This window comes from Neolamprologus multifasciatus, chromosome 12, assembly GCF_963576455.1.
Source record: "Neolamprologus multifasciatus chromosome 12, fNeoMul1.2, whole genome shotgun sequence".
Classification (NCBI taxonomy): Eukaryota; Metazoa; Chordata; class Actinopteri; order Cichliformes; family Cichlidae; genus Neolamprologus; species Neolamprologus multifasciatus.
In genome coordinates this window covers 26,272,809-26,297,661 of record NC_140450.1, presented here as the reverse complement: position 1 = coordinate 26,297,661, position 24,853 = coordinate 26,272,809, and the positions used below count along the sequence as shown (strand labels likewise).

General features: G+C 38.7%; 1 protein-coding gene across 2 annotated transcripts in view; it reads left to right on the top strand.

The window, feature by feature from the left end:
- slc15a4 (solute carrier family 15 member 4) overlaps positions 1-24,853 on the top strand; it is a 32,299-nt gene that overhangs the window by 5,018 nt on the left and 2,428 nt on the right. For both annotated transcript variants that reach the window (XM_085179532.1, XM_085179530.1), the window contains exons 3-8: positions 2,807-3,099; positions 3,699-3,837; positions 4,057-4,137; positions 7,753-7,933; positions 10,829-10,987; positions 15,214-15,372. In XM_085179532.1, the coding sequence (XP_085035658.1) occupies positions 2,807-3,099; positions 3,699-3,837; positions 4,057-4,137; positions 7,753-7,933; positions 10,829-10,987; positions 15,214-15,372 (1,012 nt within the window). The remainder of the gene's footprint in view (positions 1-2,806; positions 3,100-3,698; positions 3,838-4,056; positions 4,138-7,752; positions 7,934-10,828; positions 10,988-15,213; positions 15,373-24,853) is intronic.

Below are 24,853 nucleotides of genomic sequence, written 5' to 3'. Positions count from 1 at the left end.
AGGAAATACCTGGAATTTCCTGTTACCAGAAGGCTATAACCTGAACCATTAGCTTTCTGGAATTGGCCTGTATAAAATATGTAGTGGGCACATCAATGAAGTCAGACATGTGATGGGACTTTAGCTGCACCATGACATTTCTCAGAGACATGCTCTTGATTGTCATGGCTACTTATGGCTGTCACCATTAAAAACTAAACATTTTGAAGCATCTTGTAGAATAGACAACACATTTCTCTGGAACACATGTACAAACGGAAACATTTAAAAACACTTCTTCAATTGTTCTTAGTTGGTAGTAAGAAGTGAAACACACATCTGTCAGTTTAGTATCAAAATTATCTAGAGGGCCCTCCACAACACGCAATCATGGAAGTGGGAAAGTTCATCAATGAGGTCATTGTTTCTCAGAGTAATCTAATCAGGAAAGGATATATTGTCTCAAGGGGAGCTGGCAGACCGAATATGATTAGTGCAATGTTATGTTCAAATACTCAACACACAAAAGAGACCGCTTTTTTTTTTTTTGGTAAAAGTCCACTAACCTTAAAGCAAATGCAATGCACCATGAGGTTACTTTTTCCTGCGTACTGAAACTGAAATTTTTACCTCATACAGACAAAATTTTCCCATTAGTGATCCTCCAACTGAAAGTCCTTGGTGCGTGGGAGATTTGAATATTTAAGAGAAACAGAAGAGTCCCTGTTAAAATTGGCCTCATTCCTAATAACGACACCCTCTCACAGCGTAAAAAAATTATCATACTGATTGTTGTGATTTCCCCTTTTAAATACAGTGCATTTACATGAAAAAAAAAAGGTTTGTGACCTCTTTGGAATTACCAAACGGACTTGCAGTTTTGTCAGTCATGATACTTGGTCTGATCTTCAGTGACAATTGTAAAGAAACACAATCTGATTGAACATATAGCACAAAAAGTTGGATTGATATTATTTTATTGTTTGTAGCAATTCGTTGTTGAACCTCCTTTAGCAGCTAAAGCTTTCAAATGGGGGCTGTTTCTGGTAGCTGCTCATAAGACGATTTAATGTTTGTTTGCTAGTTCACCCAAGCTTTCCTTTAAAACACAGACAGCTGTTCTTTAATTCAGTGATAACAAGCTATCCAAACAATGATGTTGGTTCCACCAGACTTTAAAGTTGGGATGATGGTGTTGTCTACCTTTTGATAAATCTCTTCATGCATCACTGATCTAGAAATGTCATTAAAAATTTGTAGATCTTCTAAGCTTTCCAACTAATGGCCGGATCTGGTTGTTTTGCTAGTAGTGTGTTTTCCCTTGAACGCTGTTATCCAGTTGTGGAAATGTCTACAGGTGTTACCACTTGGAGACAGATTTATTTTAATTGTAAATATTTCATTAGTTTTATTTTGTGTTGAGAGTTTATTCATATTTAGTTGAATTTTCATTATGTAGGGGTATTTGTCAGGGAAATATTCAAGAAATTTAGAAGTATCACTATAAAACCACAATTTCTGTGTCATGTATGCACACTAGTCTTATTCACCAAAACATTCTAATGTGTGTTGCTCTGACAAAGACTAAAACATATTTCCTCTTGTAGTTTCCTACTTTTTGTGTTAAGTTTAGTTTTTATTTCAGGTAACTTAAATGTTTTTGTAACTATAGTCTTGCTCCAGGTCTTTAGAAAAAAGCTTTTACAGCCTTTTATAGCTTCATATATCTCTAAATGCTTTTACAATCAAGAGGGAGGTGTTTATCGTTTATGTTAACCAATCAAAAGTCAGACTTTTATGCCTTTTTTATATGGAGGGGCACCCCAACAACCATCCAGCCTCATTTTCTTAATTGGATACCACTGAGGTTCACACAGAGTTGCGAGTTTAGTTAAGTTGTGTTTACTATAATTGTGACCTATATGAAGCTTGGACAACATTTTATGATTAATCATTGCAAAAATTCCAGTAATTTCAGACAGCTGACAAGAATTTATTTCTCCAGCTATGCCATGATGGAATTACTTTCATAACTGACTCTGCACAAATGCACTGATGAACCCCAGAAAGATTTATGCTGAATATATTGACCTTATGTTCAGCATGTTTTAGCTGTACCAGTGCATCTTTTGTGCTTGTATATAAGCGACATATCCATCAGGAATTGAGAAAATCTTTTCACTCAAAAGAATAACTGTATGTGGGATGGATCAGATGATAATGTTATGTGTTTGCATAGACAGCTATTGCAGCGTTACTAAGCCAATATTATAACCTTTAATTGCAACCTTTTAAAGAATGCTAAAAGCTACAATAAGCAGATAGAGAATAAAGAAAACGTTGCTTCTATTGTTCTGCTCATTTCACTCAGCTGAGATGATAAAATGATAAAGTTATTATAAAGTTTGCACAGTATTGCTATGTATATTTTACTATAAATGTGGCAAACATGTTGACTCATGCAGCTTGTGATCACTGTTTCTCTTTGTTATTGACAGTTCACCGTTGTGTTTTTGATCATTTTAGGTTTTTACAAACTGTACTTTGTACTATATGTTATAGCTTTGAGTCATGCAGCCATAGTTTAAATCAATTTAAACTCTGTTTCCTGGCTTTGAAATCTTAATCTTTTATATCAGAGGACTTGTGACTTCACTTATTTTTTATAACAATCAGATGCTGGTAGTTAACTTACAAACTCATGACAAACCACTGTTGCAAAGTTCAGAGTACACTTGCTCTTCTTACACGCTCTTTATGTTTGGATTAAAGAAGAAAAAAAAATTGCTCGCGCACGTACGTCACCCTGTGCTTTGTGTGCTCGCAGGTCAAAGACAGAGGACCAGAGGCCACTCGCAGATTTTTCAACTGGTTCTACTGGTCTATTAACTTGGGTGCCATCCTGTCACTGGGAGGTGTGGCCTACATCCAGCAAAACGTTAGCTTTGAGGTTGGCTACATCCTTCCTACTGTGTGCCTTGGGATCTCTTTCCTGGTCTTTCTCCTGGGACGTATGGTTTTCATCAACAAGCCCGCCGATGGAAGTGCCTTTACTGACATGTTCAAGATCCTGGCTTTTGCCTGCTGTTCACAGAAACCAGTGGAGCCAAACCTGCTCCGGTAAGAGTGACATTTCATACAGTAATTAAATACATATACAAACAAACCACACAAAGCACACCCAGATCAGTCTCAGTGGGACAGCTTCCTAAAGTAGTGTAGTGACGTTAGTCGGATGGTGACTGTGAACCAGTGGAATAAAATGACTCTATTTTATTGGTAGAGCTTTATGTTAAAGCCTCCTTTGATCCACCTGTATAATTCGTTCCCCCCCCATTGGTTCAGGCATTCATCTTCGTTTCATGTGGTTAAGTTATTCTGAAGTGCGGATACTTGACTTTGAACCAAAGTAGCACTATTAGCTCATAAACTTGACATTGAATATTTTAAGTTGGGCAGTCCTGCTGCCTTTCAAGAATTTCTTATTAAGACATTTTCTCCAGAGATGGGGATTATAGGCTTTAGAAAAAAAGTTTCTTTCATATCTCTAGAAGTGCTGTTGTTAAAGGCCGAGAGATTCACATAAAAGGCTGATTAATTTCCCACTTAAAGAGCACAGACCAATTCTAGTTTATTCTGGATTTATTTTTGCTTTATGCCATTAATTACACTGTATTTTCAATCAGGTTTATGTTTATTAAATTTTTCCTGTGAAACAGCAAACCGGCACTACTGGACAGTGCCAAAGTGACTTACGGAGGGAAATTTCCTGAAGAGAAAGTAGAGGAAGTCAAAGCACTGGTGAAGGTCCTTCCGGTTTTCTTTGCTCTTATTCCGTACTGGACTGTATACTTTCAGGTAAGATCAGCTGATATAAAGTTAGATCCAAACATTAAAACAGTATTGCGCATGATGAGAAATGCAAAGTGAGAACACAAGAGATAATGTGCACACATTATCGGGTAAAACATTGTTTGTGTCAAAACTGGAGAAGAATGGTGTGCACCAGACACCCTGGTGATCACAAAGTGGAGAACGACTTCACGCTGAGACTTTAATCTCCTTTTCGCATTACAGATGCAGACAACGTACATCCTGCAGAGCCTCCATCTGAAGATTCCTGATACGACCCCAAACAGCACTTCTGACTTCTCTAAGGTAAACTGAAGTGGAGACACTCTCCTGCACCTCTTTTGAGTTTAATTAACAATTTTAGTGCCAGTGTGCTCTGACTTGATTTGTGCTGTGGCACTCTTAACTGTTCTCTAATTCTCTGTAGTTAAACATAACAGCGTGGAGCTCTACCTTGCTTTCTCACAAGTGGTTTTGATCTATATTTTTTACTGCTGAAACTAAAGGAGTCAGTAGGCCACTGACACACAACAGCTGGAGGCAGCAGCAAAGGCTGATAATGCAACGGGGATTAAGTGAGAACTTCATAGACTAATACCTCACAGATTAGCAACTGGCTGGCATTGTATTTGACCACAGCAGCGCCTCCACCTGTTTCTGTTTGGCAAATTTTGCTGGTATACCTGTCTCTCACTTTGCCTGAGTCTATTTTCATTTTGGCAAATTTAAGTTTTCGTCTTATAGTGGCACTAGAAAATAGAGAAAATTGGGTAGTGGGGAAGGACCAGTGGAGTGACATTCAGTAAATGGTCCAGCAAGGAATGGAGGAACCAGTGCTCAGGCATTTGTGCCTATGTGATACACGCCCAATAGTTGTCTATCAGGACAACCGTAGCAGATTAGATGTTGAGCGCTGCGGTGCTTTGATGACTGAAAATCAAAAGAAAATCAAGCTGCTGTTACTTGAGTAGTAACAGCAGTTTGTGTAATGCAGTAAGTCTGTTCATATTTCTGAACAGGCATGCTTGAGGTAATTGTGAAGTGTACCGACTTCACAGAATTGTGAAGTGAAACACTTGTCGGTAAACCTCGCAGTCTGAGCTAGTGCTGTTGAAAAGCCACAAAAATACTTGACTTGGAACACCGTGAAACTATGTTACATGGCTTTGTTTACTTGTGTAACATGTTTACAACTGTGTTTAAGAACTACATTTCTACAAAGTTTTCCTAAGTGCACCGTTTATCTGGTAGGAAAAAATGGAACTAGGCCCTTCCTGCTACCGGCCTCGACATTTGTCATTATCAAAAGGGAAGTGAGAATAGATGTCTCGTCTCACCTGACACATTTCAGTGGCCAACCTGAACAAAAACTGTCTCTTTGGAGAAATGGCACCCATACTACTATAACTACTACTAATTTTAAAATGTGAATTTGAAAATCACATTTTAAAATTAAAACTGTTTTCATGGTAACCCACAATAAATTCAATACTTCATGCCCTGTTACTCGTTCAGGGGATAAACAATGTATTATTCGTCTGCAGAGATTACATATTTCTATAAGCTTTTTTTTCTCTAATCTGTTACAATAGATTATAAGAGTTAGAGCAGTGAAGCTGCAGGAAACTTCATTACATGGTTTAGAAATCCCCCCAACGTCTCACACCAACTTGGACATAGTAATCAAGTATATGTTTCTGCAGTTATCTCAGAAATGCTTTGCAGTGATCTAAAATTATTTGTTCCATTGTTCTTCTGTTTTTAAATTTGTTTTTAAATTTCTTAAAAACTTATTTTTAAAATCTCTCAATATCTCAATAGTATGTCAGGCGTATGTACAAACCTCACTCTGATCTTAAGGTGTAAAGAAAATTCTGTGATATTTGCAAACGATCGTAATGCTTAGATGCTGAAATTTGAGTCACACATTAATATGTGTTCCTTGAGCTTATGCGCACAGGATCATTGTTGCAAGTCTGCAAACTTGAATCTCAAAATTGGATTCATGTGAAAGCCAGTTGAAGCCCAAAATGTGATGATGATCAGCCATGCATGATGTTTTACAGCAAATAGATTTTAATTTTATTTATTTATTTTGTCAATTCACAGTCCAAATGTAAACAAAAACACTGGGTTACTACTACTACTGAGAGGAGTGTTTTTCTGTGCATCTACTACTGTGCATGTTTGAAAATGCAGAACTGTGTAGAGTACACAAAAGAGGCTGCAGACATTTGCTGGAAGCGTGTGGTGGCTTCTCCCAAAATGAATGGCCATTGCAATTCACACAGTTGTGCGCTCTCAGAAACAGCCACGTTGTATATCTACAGTGCCTCATGACAGCACGTGATAAAAGAATCCTATACTATCATTTATGAAAGATTAAAGGCTCTTCCTCTCCTTAAATGTAACAGTACTTGTAGCTGAAAAACAGAGCATTCTTATTGAAATTATAATTGGATGTAATGTGTTCACAAATACCTAATAGTGTAATTTTACTGCTTTTGTGACTCCCACATTAACCCCAAGCCAACTTTTACCTTTTAACAGACACAAATGAATACATATTACAAATGTAATATTATTGCATATATTAAAAGCATTCATTCAATAAATCTCGTTTCATGCTGATCTAAAGGTGGTCTAGGGAAATAATGGCTAAAATGCTCACAACCTGCAACATGGGATACTTTTTGATCCCTAAATGGTGGCACTATCCAATTTTCTCAAGATAAAGAGCAGCAGAAAATATAAATCTTGCAATAAGTCTTTATCATTTCCCAAATTGCTAAATCAGTATACAGTGTGTATGTGTGGTTTTCTTTTGGGGAAGTGGGGAAGAAAACAAAAAAAAAAAACACTGAGATTTGGGAGATTTGGGCCTGCTGAGACACCTCAGTCATTCATGCCAGCCTTGCCTTGGCAAAGAAGAAGTCTCATTTAGCACTTCCTATCATTTTGAATATGATAATGTACAAACAAGAGAGAAAAACACTCTCTAAGGAGCTGCGTACAGATTGCCAGCGGTCGCTCTAAGAAATGGAAATTCAATTTGAGAATAAATGATCCTATCAGAAGTGTTAAACCAGAGACACATCAGGAGCTCAGATGGCACTTGGAATTTGAATTGCACAAAACAAAACAAAACAAACAAAAAACTCTGCTCCAGCAGTCTGCACTGTTACACTGCTCAGTCAGTGAGATATTGCCTCAACTTGTAAATACTTTGTATGCTTATAGTGGATTTTCTGTTTGATTGATATGTCATCCAGTCTGTTTACACAGTACAATTATTCCTTCCAAAGATTACGCTTTATCGTGATAATTCAGAATCAGTTTTGTCAATTTTGTCTCACATTTAAGCTTTAATAGATTGGAATGTAAAAAAGAGAACTTATGAATCCTATTAATACTAGTGCTGCTGCTGCTACAGCTGTGAATAATAAGCTGAATATTTATTCGGTATTGACTGCCTGCTTGCATTACTATAGATCAGGGGTGTCGGACTCCAGACCTCGAGGGCCGGTGTCCTGCAGGTTTTAGATCTCACCCTGGGTCAACACACCTGAATAAAATGATTAGCTCATTACCAGGCCTCTGCAGAACTTCAAGAAATGTTGAGGAGGTCATTTAGCAATTTAAATCAGCTGTGTTGGATCAAGGACACATCTAAAACCTGCAGGACACCGGCCCTCGAGGCCTGGAGTTTGACACATGTGCTATAGATGCTATTTATGTTTTGTTTTGTTTTTTAAATTGCTTCATGTTTTGCTTTCGACCACCTGGGGGTGCCAGAGCAGTATCAAGTCTGAAGGATGCACAGACTCCAGTGAACGCAAACATTTGGCGAACTGTGTAGTTTTCATACTTTTTTGCCTTTTGTTCTCTTTCATCCCATGTTTCTCCCCCTGGATTCCCCAGATGACGTTCCGCTTTCCGCCTGCTTGGCTCACCATGTTTGACGCAGTGCTCATTATCATGCTGATTCCCCTGAAGGACAAAGTGGTGGACCCAATCCTGAAACGGCGCGGCCTGCTGCCCTCCTCCCTGAAAAGGATCGCAGTAGGGATGTTCTTTGTCATGTGCTCGGCCGTGGCAGCGGGTGAGTGCACCCGCAGCCGAGTTCTCTGTACATGTCACTTAAATAGGACAAACACAACAAAGGAAAAAAGGCAAAGTTGGGTGTTATTTTCTGTGGCAGATGGAACATACAATCAGCAGTTCCAGTGCCACATCTACTTGATCTATATTTTCATTACTTTTGGTAACATGGCTTTAATACAAAGCCGCTTCACCGACATGACTTGAATATGATCAACTTTTTTTTTTATTGCTATTCTGGTGTTGCTTCATGTGGGACTCGAAAGATGGTTTGTCACAGATTTATAGTCTATTCCGGAATCCCATGACTTTCTATCTGGCAAAGGAAAAGCAGCAGATATTGTCCCCCCTCACTCAGTAGCTTATAGAGAGCGCTGTGGCATCTAACTCTTTAGTCCTGTGTGACTGCACCAGCCGTGCTCAGTCGTGTTCTTTTCCAGTCTGTAGATTGTTTTCGAAAGCTTCAGCCAGGCCTGTCAGTGGTTGTTGCTGCACTGATGCATCCAGGCTAAAATGTTTGGAGCATGAAGGCAGGAAGAAAAGCCAATCAGTCTACATTGTATTCCACAAACGCTCCACTTTTTCTTACACAGAAATGCAAATGTGCAAAATGAACATATTTTACTATTAGTGATCCTTAGATATTGACTAGTGTGGTTTTATAGATGGGGAATAATGCACTTAATGAAAATAAACAGCAGTTGTTGGGGATAATTGTGAGGGAATCTCTGTAGAACTGTCTTAACAACAGTTTCCACGACAAGCATGCTTTGTATCCTTATATATCACAAGCAAGCCGATTCTACAGTTTTCAACAAAACACGACCGAAGTGTCATAACATTAGGTCACAATTATTTTATGGTATGTTTTACGTCTGTTTATGCAAACTGATCTTATCTCCACGTATATGATAAACTTGTTCATTCTTGCTCCTTTATGGTCATCTGATAGCAGAATGTGTAAAAAACACAACAAACACCCAAAACCAGCAACTTAATAAATTAAAGCTCACCTCATCAAAACAGTGAGTGTAAAAAGAAGACTGCAGAGTCCTCAAATGTTCTAGTCTTGGCAGAGTAAGACCATCAAACAAATCTTTTTCAATCAACCTGATGTGGTAGAATGATTATTAACCAAATCTGTAGTGTTTATTTTTCAATTTAAATATCAGAGGATGTGAGGTTTCTGACAAGTAAAGGTCCTTCTAATATTTTCATTTTCATGTTCCAAAGCTGATTAGCTGTTTGCTTTTCCATTCAACTTACTGAAATAAAGTGCAGCACTTGCAGTTAAATTCAGGCAAAATAAACTCAGAATATTGCAGAAGGCTGTTTTGAGTTCTGGGAGTGGAGAGAATGTGTTTATGGTGTGGGAATTGGACAGATGAGTACACAACTCGTGTGCGACAAATTTCTGACCTGGATTCCAGGAGACAAATCGGAGGACTCTGTCAAAGTTTTACAGTAATATGCTTTGTAAAGTGAATTATTGAGATGCAGTATAATGATATTGCATCTGCAGCTTATTTGAATAATTATTCAGACAGCAGTAATTTGCAGAGCCTGTGCACCGTTTATCCCCAGAACTGACTCGATTCACATTCGTTCAGTTACGCACACTGACTCCTGGGAGCTGCCTTACACTGTTATTACATTTCGAGCTGCATTCTAAGTTGACTTTACTCGGTGCTTATCTGTAGCGGTCCACAAGCTAAAATCATGAAGTTCAAAGACTGACAGATGGATAGCTGTGAATGTCCAAGTGTGCCACCTTTTATCCACAGACTAGATAGTTGTCACACATGACACTGCCGGCACGCCACACCGCTGCTCCTCGGCGGTAGCATCTCTTTCATCTTGTTGTGTATTTGTCTGGATTGGTGCAGCAGTATTTTACATGGTGAAGCTGTTTGTGCTGACACACGTGGTACAAGGACAGGTGGACTACCCATGCAGTGAAAAGGGACTACTGAAGGCATGCTGCTAAGTAGACAGTGGACTGTTTCTGATCATTTATGTACAACACTCCCAGACTTTGGCCACATGCTGACCAGCTCTCAAAAACCATGCTGACATTGTTTTTTCTGTTGTTTTTTTTGTTTGTTTGTTTTTTAGCATGCTGTCTCACTTTTCTCACTTTATGTCTGATCTCATTTGGTTAAAGCTCAATGGCTATTGCACCCAAAGCATTTCTCTCTCACTCTTTCTCGCCCTCTTTCTCCTTTTTTTTTTTTTTTCCCCAGAAAAGCTGGAGCAGAGTTTCCAGGGATCACGCTGGGTTGTCTGTTGTGTGATATTTAGTTAGGGTGGGTGGGGGAGCAGAGATGTGTGCGTTTATAGTGTGCGACTTGCTCAGGGCAGCTCAGTGGCCGTGCTGTTCGAGATGGACAGCTGGTATTATAGGATATCCGGATTACAAGGCTACAACTCCTCTCAAATATAGCATTAAGTGCAGTTATGATAGGAGGCTGTCTCTGGGAGTTATCTGGAAATAGCCGCTGGTTACATGATAATAGCTATCGAATAAAGCTTTTAGGAAGCAGCGGCAGTTGATGACAACTGCCTGGTTCTTATTATTGAATCATCTGCACCGTCCCATTACCAGCTGCCAGAATATAGAAGCGTGCAGATGTGATCTTAATGAAGTGTAGGCTAGCCTTAAAATTAGCTAAATCCTTAATGGACTGTTCAATGTTGAAAACTCTAAGTCTGGCAGCTTCTTGCTGTATGTTGGTGTGACGAGCTTTAAAGTATCTTTTCCAAAATATGTAAGCCTTTTCAAATTACCCATGCTAAATATATATGGTGTGTGTGTAATAAATTTTAGGTCTTTTTTTTTGCTTTCCCCTTAGTTAATTGTTCTTCCTTGCACTGTTTTCTGGGTCCACCCCATCAGGTATTTTGGAGACAAAGCGCCTGGAGATCGTCAAATCCAATGGTACCATTGACCAGATGCTTGGGAGCGTCATCTACCACGCGGCAGATTTGGCCATATGGTGGCAGATCCCTCAGTACGTGCTGATTGGAATCAGCGAAATATTTGCCAGCATTGCAGGTACAGCCAGTTGACATCCTCTGTAAAGTTTTCAAATAAATGCTAAACGCTTTCATTTAATAGTGCGATCAGGTAAACAAATGTAAAAATGTCACATCCTTCTCCAGAGTAAGAGACTTGTACTTTGAGTTGATCAGCTTTTCCCTTTGAACATTCAGAATAGATTGGGGGCTAAAACCCATTGTGCCTATTCCTGTAAGCACAATGCAGTGAAGACTAATGTGTAAATCCTTTTTGAACAATTTGTTTGATTTATTGCCATCCGGCACCAGCTTAATGTGTTTGTGGGTTGCAGTCCATACTCCAGAGTAAATAGCCCACAACATCAATTGATAATTGATTATCCCGATTTTATCACACTACTGCAAGACATTGTTAAGTAACGGAGCTTTTTCCAAATAAGGTGTGGATACAGTAACTGTTTTTTAACAAACAGGGAGGAAAAAGCAAAGCTTTCATTTTACGTCCAGTGCTCTTGAAACAGATAGAGGAGATGGCGAGATGCATAAATTTACAGATACTGTATATACACGATTAGCCCCAAGGTTATATTTGTAATCGCAGTGCAAGGTGGAGCGTGATATAAAGCTTTCACCTTTAATGTTTAATAGTGTGGGTAAGCTGACATTTTTAGATATGCGCCATCATATGCAATGACTCTTACATTGGGCCTTTTCCCTTCTACAAACAAGGGACAGCTCAAGAGAGATAATACTAACAAATTGCACTGACACATATTCACTTAGTTAGCTTTCACAGCTGACACGCTGTTAATAAGGATGTGTTACACCATAGCAAATTAAAGTTTAATTATCAGTCCAGCAGTTTGATAGATCTGACATTTACATCTGCTTATATACACCAAAGAAGCAGAAAACGGCTCTTAAACATCCTATTAAGATTTCTTCTTATCAAATTGCACTTTTAGAAGGATTGTACTGCAGATTTACATTCATTTACATTTAAGATGACATAGTATAACAGGTTATCTCACTGGGTCTTTCGTGTAGTATCTGTAGCGTGGATTGCTTTTCACATTAAATCAGAGTAATATTTGCACCTCTAATTTGTAATATTTTAAATAGGCTCTTAATTTTTCATCCAGCTCTAACATTTGTCCAGTAAGAAGCAGCAAATACGTTAAACTAATACTGGTAAGGCTTTGTAATTACATTCCTCTTTGTCAGCGTAGAAAATGTTACAATGGCCGAGATTGTTTGTGAACATTATTTAGTCGAGACAAGATGATTCTAAGAAAACAATTCAACCGTATATTTTTCTCCCCGCAAAATTTTTTTGCTTCAAATTTCAAGTGTTTCATTTATTTATTTATTTTTCTCAGAGAAATACATTTCCTGTCATTTATGTTTGCAAAAGCGACGAAAAAGAAAAGAATCGCATTGGATCAAGGCGGGTCAGTGTTCAAACAACAGCTACAGTCTTGTTCGTGATCATTTTCCAGGTATCGGCTCAAAACTGCTCGGTAAGAAACTCGTGAGAAATGAGAGTCATTTCATTTCTTGCAAGCCCTGGTGTGAAGAGTAAATGCCTTTTCATTAACAGCTTTGGGGAGAGCATATTGCCCCAGTAATACAATAATGTGGGGATTTGCTTTAATGCTGTTTGTGTTTGTAAGAAATGCACTAAATCTGAAATTCTTTATGAAGTTGTTTTGCGTTGAACGGAGTAGCAGCTGTGGGCCATTTTTATCCTTTAGCATGCAGACATACAAAATAGGGCAATATACCTCGCATTCTGCTTATCTATCTAATTGGAATCTGTATTTTTTTTGCTTACTTTCTCTTGCAGTCATTGCCTCGGGCATCAAATTATCTTAGTGATTCAACTTTGTTAATCCCTCTAGGCATGATTGAGTATTTCTCCTACTAATATGAAATGTCCTACAACGTATTGTGTGGTCTCGGTGTAGTACATTCTTTATTTCTTGCTTAAGAGTGAAAATGAGACTATAAATATTTAGGACTTGAAGGAATATCTGGTCAGTCCAGTTCCCTCAGAAAACATTTGTCATCTTTAAAAATCTCTGGAAACTGAAATCTGTTTAATGATCTTGGATATTATATAACCCTTGAGCGGAAATCCATAAGGCTTCTATAAAACACTGGAACTTGCATAAAGAGAGTCCCTATGAAAGTCAAATCCGAGATTTGACAAAGCTATAGGGATCCTTAAAATAAACTTGCTCTCCCCTCTCTCTCTCCATCCCACAGGGCTTAGTTCAAGACAAAATGTCTGACAGAATTGTGGCATGTGTCTGGTAAAGAGGAATATTTCCCCTTAGTCATCTTCTGTTTGAATAAATCTGTGTAAAACCTCTGGTGCTATCAAACTTTCTGACTGCAGTCCCCAGTCTTGTACGGCAATGGGTAATGCTTTCCACATATGCCACTCAAGCTCGTCTGCTTAAGGGTGGTAAGAAAATGCAAAATCCTCTCGTAAAAGAAAAGAAAATAGTGCCCGCAGTATTTTTAAACATGTTTTTTTCTTATGAAAAAAGTAGAAGGCTTATGTTACTTTCTAAACCATAAAAAAACCCCTCTGACCTTGGGAATAGAAAACAATGCATACATTAGATATGTACATATGTATTCCCCTTCTGAGTGTTTTTGTGTTCCTTATTCAAATTAAACTTGAAAGCAGGTGAGGCATTTAGGTTATATAGGTTATTTTCATGCATACCCAGTGATAATGTTTGCCACATCTATCTTTGCCTTTTTATTCTAAAAGGATCCCTCTGCAGTCTTTCTTTCTTTCTTTCTTTCTTTCTTTCTTTCTTTCTTTCTTTCTTTCTTTCTTTCTTTCTTTCTTTCTTTCTTTCTTTCTTTCTTTCTTTCTTTCTTTCTTTCTTTCTTTCTTTCTTTCTTTCTTTCTTTCTTTCTTTCTTTCTTTCTTTCTTTCTTTCCTTCTTAGAACTATCGCAGGTATCTGTCAAGAAACTGTTCATCACGTTAATTTGCACAATGTTACCCTCCAAGGATGTTAAAAGGCACACATAAGCACAAGTCCCTAATCTCTTCTGACAGATGTAGCTATAGGGCCTCCTATGTTTGAGGTGCCATGAAATTATCAATGTCAGCTTGCAGCAAGACAGAATGTTTTAGGCAGAGGACACACAGATTTCTCCCCATACTCCTCTCTCTTTCTCGAAAGTTTCTTACTCTTTTTTCCCCCCCTCCAGTCTGTTTTTTTTCCATCTCACAGTAAATACTGAATAATTTGTCTTCCACAAATTATTTAGTACTTACAAACACCACAGTCCAGTGCCACAATAGGAAATGAGCTGCCAAGGAATTCTTTTGCAATTAACAAGTGAACAGTCAACAAAACCCACCCAAAAAACAAAAACAAAATTATTTTACACAGATGGATAAATACGCAAAGAGTTGGGATTGAAATGTTACTCCGCCCATAAAATGTACACCAGCATGCCTGATGTTTTTAGTTGTCTGTCTGTCCACTAGAAGTAACAAAAATCACTACTCTTCCTACAGTATTGATCTTTGATTAAACCTAAACGCATTGATCACCTAGTGGGTACTGGTTACTTTTATGGGCAATAACATGTAAATTGTAATAGATCGTGAGTCAGATAAGCTGTTATATCAGTGGCGTTACCACAGTTTACAATCCAGAAAAACATGTGTCTAAAACCAAGAGGCTGTCTCTGGGTTTTGCACAAACTGTGCAATATTCTGGGGTCTCTGAGGAAGGACATTCATTTGAAATGATGTGAAATCTGGGGACTATCTTTTAAAAAGAACAGTTTTTTGTTAGACATACCAACACAATATTGTTTTCTCTACCAATCCTGCTTGCCATATATGCTTCCGTGCAAGTTTGCCCATTTCCCCAAATGTAATTTAAAGTGGTCCAGAGATGCATCGGAAGATGACATTGAAAGTGAAGAAGCATTAATCTTAGTCGGGAAAGACTTAGATTTCCACATGTTATTATTTATCACACCGCTCGTATCCAAGTAAATTATGTTACCTTGTTGCTCCAGTATCTCAGACTGAAGATTTATTCAGAACGTGTTTAGGTTAAATCCTGTGTCTAAGTAGCAGTGAATTCCAAGTTACATTACATCATCAGTGGCAGCTTTTGTCATATTTCATTACATGTTGTGCCATATAAACTATAAAGCTGCATTATATTAACATTTAATCATATATATTTCTACGTATGTGTTTTCATCTTTATTGCAGGCCTGGAGTTTGCCTATTCTGCAGCCCCCAAGTCCATGCAGAGTGCCATCATGGGGCTTTTCTTTTTCTTCTCTGGGATTGGATCCTTTGTGGGCTCCGGATTGCTGGCTATTGTCTCCCTCAAGTCAATTGGCTGGATGTCATCCCATAGAGACTTTGGTAAGAGATATTTTAGCTTATGATAATTCCAATTTGGCAGGTACGTCACACGTACCGTGATCAAGAGGTAAAGAACTCTACTGAAGCTGATAGCACGCGTGTGCGTGCACCTGTATGTTTGTGGAAGTGTAAGCGCACACATATGTCTGTGCGTGTTTTTGTATTATTGAAAAATGTGGTCCTGGAACCATCTGGTGTAGGTGAAGCTACCACAAAGGCGAAGACTTCAAGCACTTGTGCTTAAACTTGAAATAAAAGCTGGTTTTCTTTTCAACCTGTTCTCATCACTTCATCATTATCAAAACACACAGTAGTGACGTGATTCTCAGCGCTATCCGTAAGTCACCTGTCACCTCTTTTGCCAAGCATCCTGTTAGGTACCCAGTGCTAGACCACATACTATTGTATTCCCACATTGACGTTAGGTATAAAACCACAAGAGAGGCATCGATTCAGACTGCCTGAAATTAATCTTCCAGGAACATACCTTAAGAATGTTCAAAAGCTTGAGCTAATTTAAAATCCACTTAAAGACTTTGTAAATTATACACAGAAAGGAGGGGGCAACACCCTGCACAGGTCTCTTGTTTTAAGAGTGTTTCACATTATAAATAGACATGTCAGACTAACGACAAAAGGTTTGTGTAAATCTGTCCGAGTGCTAGAATGAATAGTGTGGTGGTGGCAGCAGATGGATGGACTCCCAGCGAGTAGAGGCTCCCCACCCAGATGCACTTTTCCCTGAGCATGCGGTAAATAAGCCAACACTGTAAATTGTTTATCCACAAACACCTAATAGCTCATTAATACAGTGTACCGACAGGTAGGGAGGTACTTCTGATGATGTTAGCTCTATGCCTCATATATCCATCCTTTGCTCAGCCGTGCATAACTTGAGGGGAAGGTAAGGTAAAGTTGTTCTGCCCGTAAGACTCCCTTTGCTTTCCAAAAAAAGAAGGTGAACTGCAGAAATGGAACAAAACATCCTCCTGGCCACTGATTAAAGACATACGGCACAAAGCTTAGGCATTACGTACAGTCAGGGTTTATGCTGTTTGTTATTGTGGCTGTTTTTCACATTTTGTTGGATGCTAGCTTTTTTCCACATCTCCTGGCTCTCTACGTGGAAAAGATTCAGCTTATTTCCATGGCTGCGGGCAACATGGCGTGCGGTAAACAGCGTCTTGGGTGAGCTGTGCTGAGCTTTACTGACCTGCACAGGCCTGAAGACAGACAGCAGCATTAATCACTGGCTGGGGGTCTGATTACATAGGCCTGTTCCTCTTAAGTAAAGCTGTCCCTCGAGCATTACATGGAGATGGCACTGCTAGTTTGGCATCACACTGGTAGATGCTCAGCCCTCCTGTCATGCTGTAGCTCTATCATCCCCCTTCTCTGCACAAGCCTCTGTTAGTCAGTGTAGGTAAAATGTCACAGAGAGAATTCAGCTTTCTCCTTGTTTTCGAGACTCAAACTTTCGGTTTGGTAAAGAAGTCAGGGAAGATCATGGCTGATTTGTGTTTTCACATTTTTAAAAGACAAGATCAAAAAAAGTACCAAAATCTTAGATAATTAGACACTTAAAGCTTTAACTAAGAAGGTACAGTGGCTGTAATATAACTGCACAGTGCAGTAGCATAACAAAGTATTCAACCTCATATTTACTTCTTTTTTTTCCCCCTAACCTAAACTGTATCACGTTTTTTTTTGTTTTTTTTAAACTAAAGGTTAAACCTGCGTAAACACAGCTTCTTATGTGAGAAAGCATGCCAGAAAAATAGTGTATCCAGTATGAATGTGTGGACACATTTGCATTGTGACAAAAGGTTCGCAAACTTGCACCTAAATCTCATTGTGCACCCCTGTTACCATCAGCAGACTGAAACAGAAAGACTGTGGTACTCAGAATATTACTTGTAACTGTAGTTAAAGGATATATCTGTTTGCAACTTCTTAATTCTCACATTGAAATAGGTTTGAAACATATTATAGAAGCATTTATGAAATCCAATTATTGCTTTTGGTTGTGATGTGCCATCACAATATTTCTGTAAGCACAAGAGCATCATTTTTGCCCAGTGTTTTTTATTTGTGGAGTCAAAAATAGACATTTGTTGAGGTGACAGAGACTTGTCATTTCTTGCATCTGTTGAGACTTGCTCTTGGGAAGTTTTAAGATGTTTGGCAATTCCTACTGTTCGCTCTTGTTCCAGTAATCTTTGTTGCTGTGGGTCGTTGAGCTGTGGAGTTTGAGAGCCTCCTAAATAGCTTTGTAACCCTTCCCAGATGATTGTCTTTTATGTCCCTTCTATATCTCATCAGGGACTTCTTATGATTTTGGCAAAGTGTTCTACAAAGTAAATGTGTGTAAGCTGTGATCCCGAAAATGTTTTGTTTAAGCGGTAATTGCACTGAACATGGATGGTGGTCATCAGGCCAGAGTGTGTTTAGCCCAGCTACTAGCGTTACCAGAGGTGCCCGTGGCTCAGATGTTAGAAGGGGTCGACTACCACTCACCGATCGGGATATTCTCAGGCAAGATATTGTCCCCCAACTTGCACCTGATGCCTGAGTGTGAATGATGGGACAGTGCACCTCGCCATAGCACTGTATGAATAAATGTTTAAGGGTAAGTAGAAAGGCACTATATATAAACCAGTCCATTTACTGGTCAGTTATTGTTTAAAAGTCTTAGAAACTAAAGGAGCACATAAGCCTCTTTTTCACTAAAATACACTTAGCAAGTAAAATGTGTTTACAAAGGACTTTCTGACAACACTGTAAGCGTTTGGTTTTAAAATTTTAAATTATATTTGTTTTTTGAATAGTGGTGTAGTTCCCTTTTTATTTCCAGTAATTTTCTGCATCACAGAGATAGTAATAGCACTCGTCCAAGATTTAAATGGCTTAAATGATATGCAAGTCATTCTATTGCTCATCTTAAGAAGGAATCTGCAGTCTCGTGCATGCTCCAACACTGGGATGGGCAACATTTTTCCTCACGGAGCCTGCCTCATTTGGACAGAGTCAGCAAAGAGCCAGTCATTGAAAATTTTCTATTATCTTTTTAATTTTCTGCCCAGTTATGACCTATTTTGCTGAGTGAGCTTCCCTTCACTTGTGCAGCTCAAACATCAATGCCACTGCAGATGAGTCTTTAGTTTTTAGATGTTCTTCTTTGTTTGTTTGTTTTCTGTGTGTGATAATCCTTATGTCTGGTATATTTAGATGGGTACAAAACCTGCTCTCGTTCTTGGGGTGAATGACCCTGTGTGTGCGCAACTGAAGGACATGGCAGTGTTCGGCAGAGTGCTTTGTGCAACGTTTAAGCTCTCAAACTTGAAACATTTCAAGCTCATGTTGAAATTATTGATCCCTTAAATCTCACAACAAATTGTATTCCACCGTAGTTACATCTGGTTGAGTAGTCATCCATCACATTCTCTCATTGGTATTTTTATAGGTCTGGTATAAAAACACTGCAGCTACTTTTATTCTCATGCTAAGTCAGTCAAGCATCAGCCTTTACGCTCTATGCAATATTATCCTTTACACAAGAGAAGGCTTTTGTCTTTAGATAATGGCGCTTGCATTTAATTCCCCTTCCCTTTTGTGTAGGTTTTATTCACTGTTAGTGAATGGTTTTTGTGAATTTCTGTAGTCACGTGACAGGAAATGGCCTTTTCTTTTACCAGCATTCAAGTCCTGGCTGATGTTATGTCAGATGTCTGGCACGTGTTCAGATATTCACAGCGAGCTGACGTTCGCACATCCTGTTGGGCCGGGCTGCGTGAAATGTCAGGGTGTTAATAGAAGCCTCTAGTGTCAGATCTGTAGAATTTAACATAAACTCTGTCTGAAAGGACTGTATAGGTCTGTATACACGCCAGAGGTAATAGGGGGGCCATACATATGGTTAGCCTGTTGTAGCAATTTAAAAACCTCAGGATCAATCATGAAGTCTTCCAAGCTGGCAGAGCTGCAGAAAATAATATTTATTGCTGAAGCAAACATGCATCGATTCTTTCCCCCGATTTCATTCTCAGGCTGAGGATGGCATTGAAGTCACTGGAGCATTAAAATGTTGGGTTATAATACCGAAGGTCTGGATCAATTGATCCATTTTCAAACATTAAATTGATATTGACCCATTTCATTTCGACTCACAAGGTCTCCTCAAGCCCACTTGCAGGTAAATTATCCCACAAGTTTACAACACTCCAGTATTGGACGGGTGACCCCTCCTGTTTGCGGCATTCAGCCTAATCACAACCTTGAAATTTACTAACTCAGAGCTGCCAAACAGATCCTCTAAACATGGCAACATTTTAGTAACAAGTGTATCAGCAGTACTACTCTTTTTGCTCCCCTCACTACCTCGCTTTGAATTTAATTTTCATACATCTGTCAAATGTTTATTAGCTTTATTAATGCGTGCTTTTTCTAAGTATGTCCTTGTTTGGTCTTGTGCTGCTGTAATTAGTTTTCCATATTTTTCAAAAGTGCTTTGCAGCCAAGTGGGCCCTGGAGAGGGGTGGAGCTTGAATGTAATTTAAGATTTAGCTAAACGATGGGATTTTTATGAAGTGGGATTGTTGCTCCTGCCTGTTCTGTTGCATTGTGTGGTGCAGGTTAGGGTTTAAGGTTTTTTTTTCCTTCCTCCATTAAGAAACTGATGGTTCCCGTTAGACGCCTCTAGAATCTTTAGTGTTGCTGGCTGTCGGACTTTGCTGATTGTTGCTTGTAGCTTAAAAGATTGGGGGGAAAAAAGCTGAAGGGTCAAAGCATTTGCCAGTAAGTAATTGGATGTTTTTATGCCTATAATTACTACAAGACTTTTGAAACTTAGGCTATAAAATACTACAAAACACATTTTTTGTTTGCTACTAGGAACTTTATACCAATTTATCTATTTATTACACTGATATTATATGAGATCTGTGTCTAAGCATATTTCTGGCAGCTCAAATAAAACAAGACCAGCTCAAAAATGTTTGACGCACTTGCTTTTGCACTTGTACTGCACATCCAAGAAACAACAGTGGTGACACGTGGTGCTTAGATTAAATTTTCCTTGATACCAATTTTCCGTCACTTTTTATATCTCATTAAAATCTTTCCCTGTTTTCATCGCTGACATCTCCCAGATTTTGTGGGGAAAAAAGTTGAGATGAGAATGTGAAAAGTGCATCTTCAGTGACATTTTTTTAGCTGGTGTACTTTCAGCATGCTTCCACAACCTCAGCATAATTTTCTGCTCTTTGATTTCCAAGAAAACTCTGGATAACCTGTGTGAATGATTCACATTGTGCTGCTTCAGTTAGCTTCAGTGTCCTTTGGAAGTCGTTGTCAAGTATCAGTTCAGGGATTTCAGGACCAACAAAAACACCTTCCTTAATTTTGGCTTCACTTTTCGGGAGATCAGAGTTTGTTCTTAAATGCTGAAATGCATCGCCGTTTCTGTCCGTTCATCTTAGTTGTCCAACATTTGGAATACTATAACTTAAAAAACGTGATGTTTGAGATCAAAACATTTTTCAGATTTGGAGTCAGCAAGTGAAATTTGTTGAAGTAAACATAAAAAAAATCCCAGTAGCAAAGTGCTTGTTGACCAGTGAGTGCTTTTATATTGAAAACTTAGCAGATTTTAAAGCATACTGCATTTCCAGTAATAATCCAAGGGCTTTAATTTTAAAAGCCAACACACACCTGTGCCCTCATGCTGTGGTTCAGTCACACTAGGGTAAAAATAGGATAGCAATCTCCTTGGACAAAGTTGTGCTTGATTTTTTGATTAGTGTTAAAAATGTGCTCAGAGGAGTGAGACAAAAGATGAAAAATTATGATTGACCTTTAGTGGGCAAGTAGATGGCAATCCTCTTAGATGCCTACAGATAAAAATACTGTATTGGGTATAAAGAAGATATCATTTAAAAGAAAACTGAGTTCACCTCAATTTGGTGATAAATTGATGGTTAAAGCACATTTTAAGAATTTTGCAGCTTCTTCCAAGCTGTCATTCAGTTGGCACATTCTAGCCCTTCCATCCATTTCAATGGGAGAACTTTTGGGCATATTTTTTCTCCCAACAATTGATTAAATAGTTTGAAAACCGTAAACATATGTTCGAAAACAATAGGTCGCATCATGCTGGCACTGATACTGTTTGAAAACCTTGCACTGTTTTCAGTACTGCTCCAAAAAATTGGATGTTACTTTTTTACCAGCAGCAGTTTTCATTCTGGTAGCTAAGAGGTAGATTTGCAAAACTAGAACAAAGTTTGTGATCCAGTCATCTGTTAGAATATTATTAAAGCTACTTTAAGGGTTTGGTTTTTTGATTTTTTTTACTTTAAATTTAAGGAAACTTTAGTAAAATCTTGGTTTGTTGCAGGCCGAGCACCCGAGAGCAAACTCAGAGGTTGCTCAATATGTTTCTGTAAACCTTGCACTTATTTTTCTATGGTCTATATCCTACATTAAATGGGTCATATTTTAGTAAACACTCTTGTTATTACTATTGAGCATGTATATGTGTTCCCATACATCATTTGTATGCTATATTACTTTATGTGATACTGCTTTGTGAATTAAGACTACCGCAGCAGACTCTTCTTTGTTTACCATCTGTGAATTATCGATTGAAAATCTAAGTACCTTCACCGCGCTAACCCCTCTCCTTTCATGCCCTGCTGTCAAACACATTGTTTTTTCATCTTCATGAATTATTTAAACACTGTCTTGGTTTTTGATCTATTTCTCACAATTTACACCCTTGACCAGATTAAGATGACATCACAAAATAAGCTAAAACTTCAGCCCGGGTCAAAGTCATCAGCTGCGTCTTTGTTCCTTGATCAAAGGTTTCAAGCTATAGAAACAGCCCAGTGCACAGGGCATTGACGAGGAGTCGCTCCTGAGGGATGTATCCTATCGTAGCAGCGCTGCTTTGTTCGCCTTAATGTCTAATTATCCACAAGAACGTGTGTACAGCACAGCGAGTGGGAATATGGCCATCTGTATTTGCACAATGTGCAGGGTGTGATCTGATGAGCTCTGCCACAAATTCTGCTCTTTGATTAGAAGGAACTTGAAGCTGTGGATCGCACCTCTGCAGTGAGTTGTGGCTTTTCTGTAAAAACCTTTTTATGTAAAACTGGCATTTTTTTGTAAGTCACAGCTGTTCATTTGTTCATTATTATTTATAAATTATGGCGGGTCAGATGGACAGATTTATGTGTGCATTTGTTAAGTCATCTTGCCCTCCAGTATTCTCAAAGCACCCATATGTTTGACTGCCTGTCCTCCATAATCCTTTTCTTTACATTTTTAGTGAGCAGTAAGGACCGATGGCAGTTGATCTAAGACTTGAGGCCAGGCTGAAATCAATGAACATCCTTAAAGGAAGAGTGCTAATTTTCAATGATTTCTAGAAAAGTTAAGTTACACAGCCATTTAACTGGCTGTGTGAGCACGACAGCATTTTAGTTGGTGCAGAACATTCAGCAGTCACTCAGTCGCCTGGAACGCACTGTGCGATCCGCCCTTAAAACCTCACCTGATTTAAATTTGGCAGCTCACTTGCCGAATGTCTCTGGACTGCCTTCAGTGTAGCTGTTCTTTGGAGATCACTGTAAGTTCTGTTCTGTCGTCTTGCACTTGTGCCTTGGTAACGTGCGCTGGATCTCCTCCAGTGCAACCTTCAACTTGAATTTCAGTTTGTGGAGTGGAGTCACAGTCTGTGAATCTAGCAAGTAGAATGGGTAAACAAAGCATTGTAAGCTGTCTTACATTGGCATGCACCACAGTTAGGTTTCTTTCCGCTTAATATCTTCCTTCAGATGCCACAATACGTCAACCTCAACGTGGCGGCTGAATTCATGGGGCAACGATATGAGTGATAGAGAAAAGGAAAAGGCTCTGACTGTGACAGCCGTGGAAATTGTTAACTCTTCAAGTGAAAACTGTGGTTTGGTGTCTGGGTCACAGTCTTTTTCTTTTGCCTGTCCCATTTGGTTCTTTAGCCGTCAGAATTGTTGTCTGAAGACCAACAAGGATACCCAATGGATTTATTTTGCCAAATGGATCATCATGGCATTGCCGTATTGGTCCATTTGATCGACCTTTGTTTTTATTATTTATTTTATTTTATTTTCAGTTGTTACAGACGGGACAGACATGAGTGAGGGATAGGAAAGGGAGAAAGAAAGAGGAAGGAAAAGAAAAACAGAAGGGGAGAGGGACAGTGAGAAAGGGGGGAAAAAAATATCTCCGGGATCACCTGTTGAGAGAAAAAGAATAGAAAACAAGCAAAAAAACAAAACAAAACAAAGCAACATACTATACACAACACCATCGCATTAATCTAGCTAAGTGTAAACAGCAGTAAATACTAAATATTGAATGTTGTTGTGCAGCACGCAGGACAGACAGCGCACAATGTGCTTTGAAGTAGCATGGGTCACAGTCTTAAACCCAGCTCTCATATGATTTTCAACACAGAAGTCTGGTCGGTTTGACACACGTTGATATTTCGTGGTAATATCACAGAGCAACACATGCAAGTGGTTATGGCCAAAGTCCCTAACATTTATGATAGCTAAGGTAGAGAAGGAGAATGACATCTTCAATAATCGATTAAAAAGTCAAATATTTGTGTGGTATTAAAATTAGATTTACCTGATTTTGTTATGTTTGCTATGTCTGTGTTTAATATTGTTAATATATTTATATTGTTACATTTCTTCTTATTTTCAGTCATCATCCTAATATTGTACAAAAAAGGCAGTTTAAAGCAGCATACTGTGAGCTGCACATTCTGTATTCCCTGTGTATGTTTGTGTTGTTGTTTGTGTTTAGACTAAAGGCTCAACCTCACTGTGTGTTAGAACTGCTGACTTTAAACATAATCTCAGTGATTTAGTAAGTGAGTGCATGTCTGCAGCACACTGTTCATATTTCTTAATCGCTCAGTGAAATCATTAGAAAAGTAAAAGAATGAAATAAATGAAAAATCTTAGACCATATGCTGTATACCATATACTACCTTAACCTGTTAACCTTAAACTGACAGGTATAATTAGACTCCACGTGACTACACAGAACTTGACTTAATTTAGATGCTTATATAATTAAAATCAAGCCTGTTTCTCCGTCAGATTACTCTGGGCTTCACATTTCCACATTTATAGATAATAATAATAATAATAACACCAGGCCCACTATTAAATGAAGAATAGATGTTTTTACAATACATTGCCTCTCCTATCGTCGAGGCACCTTAAATAGCCTAAAAATCCCTCCGTGTCCAGCAGAGTAGTTCACAGCATCGTCTCATGCTGTTGGCTGAAAGTCAATTGATCTGTCTCGCACGGTCATTTGTACAAAAAGCTGCTTTAATGCCAATCCAATTGTCACCATACTTGACCAGCGAAACCAACTGTATCGGCTTTGCCCTTCATGTAAACCCCTAGCATGACCA